Source organism: Physeter macrocephalus, chromosome 17, assembly GCF_002837175.3.
Source record: "Physeter macrocephalus isolate SW-GA chromosome 17, ASM283717v5, whole genome shotgun sequence".
Classification (NCBI taxonomy): domain Eukaryota; kingdom Metazoa; phylum Chordata; class Mammalia; order Artiodactyla; family Physeteridae; genus Physeter; species Physeter macrocephalus.
The window spans coordinates 6,903,477-6,912,169 of record NC_041230.1 but is presented as its reverse complement, the minus strand read 5'-3'; the positions used below and the strand labels follow the sequence as shown (position 1 = coordinate 6,912,169).

General features: G+C 55.8%; 1 protein-coding gene across 3 annotated transcripts in view; it reads right to left on the bottom strand.

Moving 5' to 3' along the window:
* The window catches only part of HAUS5 (HAUS augmin like complex subunit 5), an 11,252-nt gene extending 4,370 nt beyond the window's left edge, over positions 1-6,882 (bottom strand). The window contains exons 1-17 of one of the 3 annotated variants that reach the window (XM_028478107.2): positions 6,746-6,882; positions 5,925-5,987; positions 5,800-5,832; positions 5,643-5,667; positions 4,939-5,044; positions 4,700-4,859; positions 3,521-3,590; positions 3,347-3,429; positions 2,788-2,845; positions 2,514-2,638; positions 2,246-2,363; positions 2,014-2,144; positions 1,622-1,784; positions 1,325-1,405; positions 1,078-1,223; positions 707-818; positions 498-630 (exon numbers count right to left, since the gene is read on the bottom strand). In XM_028478107.2, coding sequence (XP_028333908.1) covers positions 498-630; positions 707-818; positions 1,078-1,223; positions 1,325-1,405; positions 1,622-1,784; positions 2,014-2,144; positions 2,246-2,363; positions 2,514-2,638; positions 2,788-2,845; positions 3,347-3,429; positions 3,521-3,590; positions 4,700-4,859; positions 4,939-5,044; positions 5,643-5,667; positions 5,800-5,832; positions 5,925-5,987; positions 6,746-6,843 — 1,705 coding nt within the window. In that variant the 5' untranslated portion in view covers positions 6,844-6,882. The remainder of the gene's footprint in view (positions 1-497; positions 631-706; positions 819-1,077; positions 1,224-1,324; positions 1,406-1,621; positions 1,785-2,013; positions 2,145-2,245; positions 2,364-2,513; positions 2,639-2,787; positions 2,846-3,346; positions 3,430-3,520; positions 3,591-4,699; positions 4,860-4,938; positions 5,045-5,642; positions 5,668-5,799; positions 5,833-5,924; positions 5,988-6,745) is intronic. The other 2 variants (XM_007101056.4, XM_007101057.4) reach the window with 2 other exon arrangements.
* Between the last annotated feature and the right edge of the window lie 1,811 nt (positions 6,883-8,693).

The following is an 8,693-nucleotide window of genomic DNA, read 5'->3' as shown; positions in this document are numbered from 1 at the left end:
CGGAGCACAGGCTCCGGACGCGCAGGCTCAGCGGCCATGGCTCACGGGCCCAGCCGCTCCGCGGCATGTGGGATCTTCCCGGACCGGGGCACGAACCCGTGTCCCCTGTATCGGCAGGCGGACTCTCAACCACTGCGCCACCAGGGAAGCCCACAGCCCAGTTTTTAACTACTCAAGTAGACTATTGTTTGGTGACGGGTGAGTATTTGGCAATTCAATGAGCAGTGCTGCCTAATGGTTAGGAGCACAGACCCATGTTAGACGGCCTGGATTCAAATCCCAGCTTGGCTGTCTGGGCAGCTACCAAGCCTTCTGCTTCTCAGTTCTCTCCTCTGTGAAACGGAGAGAACCCCTGGGCTGCTGTGCAGATGAAACTAGTGAGCATGCTCAAAGCACTCAGCACACTGTGTAAGCAGTGGGTGTTTGTGATTTCTTCTGGATGCTGATGGTCCTGGGAAGGGGCTGAGATGCTGGATAAGGAAGCAGCGCAGGCCTACCCTGGGTGGATGGTCCTGGCGGCAGGCTGGTCTTCATGTGGAGCAGATACCAGCATCGGAGACTTTGCTGGTCCTGGAGGAACAGAAGGTCCTGGCGAAGAGAGGCAGCCTTCGGGAGGAGCAGCTCCGGAGCCTGGAGGAAGGGGAAGGACAGTCACCTGGGGTGGGGGTAGGGGTGGGAAGACGGGTCCTAAGGGACAGGCACTCACCTTCCCTGCAGGCAGCCCCAGAGTGTGGCTCAACACTATGAGGCTGGAGCCTCTTGGGGATGCAGGATGCAGCTGGTGGATGGATGGCAGGACCGTAGGGAGGGGCTGCAACCTGTGGGGGAAAATCCAGGTTGGGTGGGCACTGAGAGGGAGGTTTGGGTTCCAGAGGCTCTGGGAGCTCGGAGCTGGGCTCAGGAGGCCCAGGAACTTGGAGGTGGGTCTGAGGACTAGTACTCCAGAATGGGGCCGAGGACCTGAAGGTGAGGTCTGGCAGCCCCGGAACACTGGGAGGACTGGAATTGTTTTTCTGGAGTGGGCCCAGGGAGCGACAGTCATCCATGGCAGGGGACATGGTGATGGCCCAGTCTCACCCTCCAGGGCTGTGCCGCAGCAGGGTGCCCAGCAGAAGGTGGGGCAGATGCTGGGCTTCCTCCTCTAGACACCGAAGCAGCTCTTGGCTCTGTGGTGCCACCATCTCAGATGTGGGGACCACTTTTTGCCGAACCAAAGCTAGCACCTGCGGGGAAGGAAAGCGATGGGAAGGGCAGTGTGAGGCCGCTTAGCCCCCTCCCTAGGAGACCCAGCCCTAGCCAGAATTTGCCCCAACTCCCATCTCACCTCCCCAGGGCTCCGGCACAGGCTCGTCTTGCTGGCTGAGTTGCCCTTGATGAGCAGGCGGACCTGCTCCTGTGTCTCCGCCTAGGCAACAGAGAGGCCACGGAGATGGGCGGCTTTTCCTTGTCACCTTCCAGCCTCTGCCCCTGCTCACCCCTTTGCACAGGTCCTGATTCCTCTTGGGAGTCTCACCCTGGCCCCTCCCCTCACCAGGAGGCCCAGTTCTGGATCTTAAGGGTCCCAGCCTCACTCTGGCCCCCCACCAGGCCCTGCCACTTCTCCCGGAGTCCCGCCTCTCACCACCAGTTGGCGCCAGTGCAGGATCCGCTGCTGTTTGGCCTGTAGCTCCTGGAGCAGAAGCTGCCTCTGCCCAGCAGCCTCCTCCAGCTCCCGGCTCATGGCATGCAGGGCCTTGAGTTCTGCCCACAGGGCAGAGCTCCGGAGCCCCAGCACCAATGCCTGCCTGGGGCACGAGTAGAAAAGAGCAAAGGAGAAGGAAGGTGACTAAGACTCACCATGGAGGAGGGAGATCAGATCTGCAAGGATGCACAAGGAGCCATAGCACAGGGAGACAAACCAGCAGAACAAGCAGGGATGCAGAAACAGGAGCCACAGGTGCAGAAAAAGTCCAATAACCTGAAACCTCTGGGAGAGAGATGGCCTAGAGGCCTCTGCCCATGGAGACCCCTCACCTCTCGCTGGATCCCACGGTACGTCTCTCCATCTCCTCCATCAGGCCCTGGAGGTGCTGGGTCAGGATTTGATGGTCCTTCAGGAGGGGGCCCCGCTGGGTGACCAGCGCAGCCACAGACTGCCAGCCCTCCTGGAGCGAGGCACAGAGTCAGGGTGGGCATGGTCCCTGGGGTTGGGGGCTGGGGCAGGGGATCGAGTGGGTTGGGAAGGGGATGGAGTCCTGGGGGTCACCTGGATGAGATGCACCATGGACGGCAGGGCCTGGCTGGAGTTGGGCTGGTCTGGGGCCTGGGAGCTGAGAATAGGGGCCGAGCTGCAGAGACAGAAGACCTGTCCCCTTGCCTGGACCCTTGGGGGTAACCAATGTCAGCCCACCTGCCAGACTGGTTACTGGGTTTCAGTTCCACCCCCATCAGCAAGTCACCCTGCCTGGTCCTGACCTGTCCCAATTTACCCAGCCCACTGCCCTGCTCTGAGTGTGGGAGCATCCACGCCACACCTGGCTATCTCTGTATCTTGGAGCTCATCCACGGTGCACAGGGACTGGATCTCTGCCTCCCGCTCTGCAGCCAGATGCTCTAAGGCAGCCAGGATGTGGCCCGGAGGGTGGTTTGTCAGCAGTGTCTGGTGAGGAAAGGAGTGAAGTCAGGGCAGGATGGAGGAGGGCTGCGAGCTGGGACTCCATGGAGAAGGGGACAGGATCAAGAGTTAGGTCCTGGCACCCTGAGGTTTACATGGGGTAGAGGGTGTGGCCTTTTTGAGAGCCCCCTCACCTCCACTGAGCTAAGCCACTGCTGGTAGGAAGTTCCAAAGAGATCATCTCGAGGGGTTCTGTGGAGTTGGGGAAGGGGACAGAGAATGTTACAGAACACATCAATTCACCCTCTAAGGATCACCACCACCCTATGAGGTAGGGGTTGTCATTGTCCCCATTTTAAGGATTGGAAACCAGGTTCTTTCTCTACGCCTATCAGACTTGAGTTCCCCACTTAATATCAACTCGCTGGTCTTGGGCCCCTTCTCGTGTGCTGTTTACCTGGAACACCCTCTCAACCTTTTACACTCCTCACCAGAGAACCCGTCCTGTCTCCTTAGCTGAGTAAGGCATTTCATTTGGGTTCCCTGCGCCTCTCAGGCCTCCCCACCCTCTAACAGCCCTAACTACCTGGGTTGTCACTGTCTACGATGGTCTGTTTCCTGCTTTTCCCAGCCTGGGAGCCCTGTCAGGTCAGGGCCTGAGCTAACAGAGCCCAGAGGCCCAATGTCTCTAACAAGTGACAACCCCCAAAGCCCAGGTTCTTTGCAGGGTCTCAGGGGTTGAGGGATACTCACGGAATGCTGCCTCCCTTGGCCCGAGGCATCAGGAGCTTCTGCAGGAACTGGGTCCGGAGGCTGCAGGCTGTTCGGACATCGCCCTGTGAAGAAGCGAGTGTAGCATGAGGAGGGCCCAGAGGTCCACCGAACCCCAGGCTCCCCACCTTTTCCCCCATGGCCCAGGACTCTTACCAGGACCACAGGCTCCAGGCTCAGGGCTGCTGATGTCAAGGGTCCAAAGTTTATATCCACTTTGGCCTTCCTGGAGAGAGGAGTGCAGTTGGGGCTGAGGTTCCTGGGAGGAGGGAGCTGGCAGCACAGATGTCTGTGTCCCCTCTTGCTGCCAGCAAAGCTCGCCTGGACCTCAGAGGCCAACCCCAAATTAGACCACTGTCATCTCCTGGCTAGATGACTGCATTAACCTCCTCATCGGTCTCCCTGCTCTTGTCCACTGCAGTCCGCTCTCTACCCAGCAGTCAATGATCCTATTAAAACCTCAGACAGATCACGTCACTGTTTTGCTCAAAACCCTTGAAAACAATGTGATGTGTCCCTGTTACACTCAGAAAAACAACAATGGGTATTAGAACTGTTCTAAGCACTCCGCGTGATTTGACTCACTTAATTATCATACCACCCTTTAGAGTAGGTATTATTAATATTATCCCCATTCTAAAGAACTTAGAAACTGAGGCACCAAGAAGTTAAATACTTTGCCCAAAGTCACACAGCTGTAAGTGGCTGAGCCAGGCCATGAACCCAGCCTGAGAATAAAATTCCAATGCCTTCCATGGCGCTCTGTCCACCTCTCCAACCTACCTCCTCACGCTCTCCCTCTTGCCTACGAAACTTAAGCTGAACTGGCCTCCTGGCTGTTCTTCCCACATGCCAAGCTCAGGGCTCTGCTCTTCCTGTTCTTCTCCATGGAAATTCCTCCCCCAACTCAAATGTTACCTCCTCAGAGACGCCTTCTCTGACCATCGTACCTAGGGTAGGATCTCCCTCTCCCTTCCTATCATATCACCTTTTCTTCATAGCGCTCATCTCTACCTATGATTACAGGGTTTGTCTGTTTCCTAGTTTACCACCTGTATCCTCTGCATCACAGTGTGAGCTCCATGAGGGCAGGACAGTCCCGTTTACTGTGTTTTCCCCCGTACTGGTGTTCTAGATATATAGCTGGCACTATTCTAGGCACTGGAAATACAGGTGGCTGAGATGACAAAACTTCCTGGCCTCATGGACGTTAAATCTTAAGGAGTGGAGCTCAGAATTCTGGAACTCAAGAAGCGCTCAGGGCAGAGCACTGGGTCTTTAAGAATGTGTCTACCCAGCCTGGTGAGGGCTGCTCCCCGGACACCTGAGGCTTACCTCTCTATGTCCTGCAAATGCTTGAGCTGATTCTGCAGCTGCTGCATGGGACCTTGGAGCCCACGCTGCTGTCTTCGCATGGCCCCAGCTTGGGCCCGGAGGAGGAGAGCACGACGCTGGGTGTCTTGCATGCTCTGTAGGGCCTGCTCCATGGTCATGTCTGTGAGAGGAACAGGGGCGGCCATCAGTACTTTCCTTAACCCCGTTCTGCTGCCCATCTGTCCAGCCCCATGGGTCACCCTGAGCCTCAGTCTCTCGCTCCATCAGCTCCAGGCTCTGGTCTAACTCCAGGATCTCTGCCCGCAGGTGGGCAACAGCGGCTTCCAGCTTCAACTTCCGACGGGCCTGGTGGAATCAGGTACAGGGTCAGATGCATGGCCTGGCTGGGGCTCGGCCTGGCCTGACTGCCCTGTGTGGAGCAGCAGTCTCTTACCTGCCCAATTAGGTGGCAGAGGGTTTTCCCTAGGCAGTTTCGGTGCCTGAACCTCTAGGACCAGAAGAGCACTATGGTACTATCCTGTCCCCCTCCTTCCTCCTGGGATTGCCTCATCTATCCTCCCACCCTGTTTCTTGTCTCTGTCCCAGTCCTCATCTCCCCACTGAGCCCCACACCTGGGAGTCCTGAGGTCTCCTGGAAGCCTCCCCCACCCCAGATGTCACCTGGGCACCATGCACGCATTGGGTCCCATACTGGTCTCAGTATCTCTCCCAAACCAGTTTCTTCTCCCACCAACCTCACCAGCTTTGATGCCCCATATCCATGTCCCCCCAACCACAGCTCATACCTTCTCCCCCTAGACTGTAAGCCCTGTGAGTGCAGGGATCAGGGCTGTTTTGTGACACAGTGACCCTAGCACCACCCAGCATAAGGCTGGGGCTAGAGCAGAAGGTCTACAAGTCCTCTTTTTGGATGAAAGAAAATCTTGCAGCACATGCTTCTCACCTCTGGACTGTCCTGGTGGCCATACCTGAGGAAGTGAGGCCAGAGTTAGAGGATGACAGGGACTTCCAGGGGGAGATGGGAGGTTGAGGCTGTGGGCGGGGACATGGCTGGAGGGGGCTGGGGAAGACAGGAGGGGACAGCTTTGAGGACCAGTTACCAGAGCAGGTTTCCCCGGATCTTCTTGACATTCCTATAGTGGAGAGGTAGGAGGAAGGGGAGTTACTGTGGGACTCGCCTAGGTCCCCTCCCCTGCCACAGCTTCCCTCCTGCAGCCAGGCTCACCTCTGGCTGTGCACATGCCGCAAGACGTAGGCCCAGATATCGGCCCCCTGGCCCAGACACAGCCTGTGGGAACAGTATGTAAGGGGATGCCTGGGACGTCACACAGGGTGGAGGATCTTCATTCGCAGGGTGGTGGGGGGTAAGGTCTTTACTAGGGAATTCTCACCTCTTGGGGGAGGGAGGGTCCATACTTTTGGGGGTAAGGTATTCCCTCCTGGGGAGTTCTCAGTCACTGAGAGGGTGGGCTTCTCACTGGGTGTAGGGGTATTCTCATTCCATGGTGGAGTGCTCCCTTTCTCCTGGGAGAGGGTTATCTCCAGTCACTTCCAGAGGTGGGGGTGAGGGCTACACTGCCTGGAAGGGGTCTCTCATTATCAGCTGTGGGTCATCACTCCTATACATTCAGTCTTCAATGGGGTGGTCTTTGCTGAATTCAGAGGGTCCTCACTGGCTGGGCTGGGGGGTGTGGTGGGTGGTGAAGTGCTGCAGGGACAGCCTTACTCTGGAGAGCCAATTTCCCCACCGGCAGGGGCCCTTCCTTACTAACTCATGAAGGATCCCCACTGGTGCAAGGGACCTCACTCTGGGCGGCCTCACAGAATGGGCGCAGGAGTGTTGGAGTCAGCGCCAGGACGTCCTCACACAGTTCAGGATCCTCTGCCTGGATTTACTACTCGGGGGGCGGGGGCGCCCTCAAGGGTTATTCTCACTCGGGCAGAGGAGGATGGGGAGGGCGGCGCGTCTTAGATGAAGATGTGGTTCTCATTCCCCGGGACTCTATCTCCAGGGTGGGGAGTCGTCACTCCTAGAGCGGCCCTCACCTGCGCAGCGTCGACTCCGGGGCCCGGGCGGCCACGGGCGCCTCCATCTCTTCCGCCGCCCAGCAGCCCAGTTCCCGCGCTTGCTGCGCTAACTCCATGACAGCGCCTCAGCCGCCGCCTCCCGCCCCTTCTTCAAGTGTGGCGCCCGCATCTGACGTCACGAATGCGCCGGAAGTGACGCCATCGATCGCCAGGCAGGCCGGGGCTTTCCGGCTCCGCAAGGTCTCAGGGCCGATCTACGTCTCTCATGCATGAGGGTCCGATCCCTTTGAGTGGAGATGAAAGGGGTGTGGAGAAACGGTGGGGCCCGCTAGCCTTCTGCGTCCTCCTTCCTACTACCATCTGTTCCCTAAGAGACAAAAGGTCCCCAATGCCTCCCTTCATTTTCTTGACAAAATGGGACTTTCATTCCAGGAGGATGAGAATCAGGCGAGGAGATGGCAAATTTACTGCTTTTTGATTTCAGAAACAGGGTGTCAGGTCTGAGTGAGGGATAGAGGGCAGATGGCATGACCCTAATATCTCTCTGGCATGCTTTCTTCTAGGTATTCGTTCGTCCTTACCATTCTGTAACATTCGTGAGCTGACCCTGTGCTGGGGACACCCCGGTGGCTGAGACAGCCCCAGTCTCCGCTACTGGACCCCCAGCTACTGGAGCTACCAGTTCAGTGAGAGACACAGACGCATCACCAGGTAGGGATGGTAGAACATAAGCAGCCAGGGGTGGGTCAGTTTGGGACACAAGGAATGTGAGAGGCCTATGGAGTGCCCCAGAAAGCACTGGATACTAGGGCTGGAGTCCTGGAGAACCCACTCAGCCTCAGACATGGCCCTGAGAAATGGCAACATTCAGGGACTTTTCATTCAATATGATTGCCTCGTTCATCACTGTCCTCAGTGTCCAGTACAGAGCCTGACGCTCTAAATAGTTGTTGAAGAAACAAATGGCAGGAAAGGTGGTGCGGGTGAGACTAAAGCTGGGAACCCTGGGAGGAGGATGGAGCAGGATGAACAGAGGAGGGGTTTGAGGACAGTGCTAGACCACTGTAGGGCTGTGGAGAAGAGAGGAGACTGGGTGGGTGGGTCATGTGAGGTTGACTGGCTGTTGAGGGTTGAGATCCAGGGCTCTAGGCTGGGGATTAGGTGGAACAGACCTTGAAATGGGGAGGTGAGAGAAGGGGCAGCTTTGGGGGAAATGCTGATAACAATGTGAGACTCTGTGGGTGTGAGGAGTCAAGGGGGCATTCAAGGGTCAGCCGAGTCTCTAGTCCAGGGACAAGGGGACCATGAGGTCACCACTAAATAGATTTCTGGGAGAAGCTGAGTTCAGCTTCAAATGCTTCATAAGGGCTGAGATGCAGAAGAGGGTGCCAGGGGCTGATGTAATCCAGATGGGCTTCCTGGAAGAAAGACTAGCAGCTGCTACTCCACCATTCTGATTTCTCAAGTTTCCATTTCTCTCAAACATCTCCACCCTTCCAACCTTTGTGGGTTGTTTTGCTGTTTAAAAAAAAAATCAATTAGACAGTATGTTTGCCAAGGGACTCTGAGCTTTTCAAGGGGCGTTAGAAAGTATTGGCTGTTAAAGGAAGGAAAAGACAAGTCACAGACTGTGAGAAAATATTTGCAAAACACATATTTGATTATTGACGAGTATCCAAAATATGCAAAGAACTCTTAAAACTCAACCATAAGAAAATAAATAATCCAATTTAAAAATGGACAAAAATTATGAACCGATGTCTCACCAAAGATGATATACAGATAAATGCAAATAAGCATATGCAAAGTTGTTCAACATCATAGGTCATCAATGAGCTGCACATTAAAACAATAATGGGATACCTCTACATACCTATTAGAATGTCTAAAATCCAAGACAATGACAACACCAAATGCTGCTGAGGTTGTGGAGCAATAGGAACTCTCATTCATTGCTGGTGGGAAT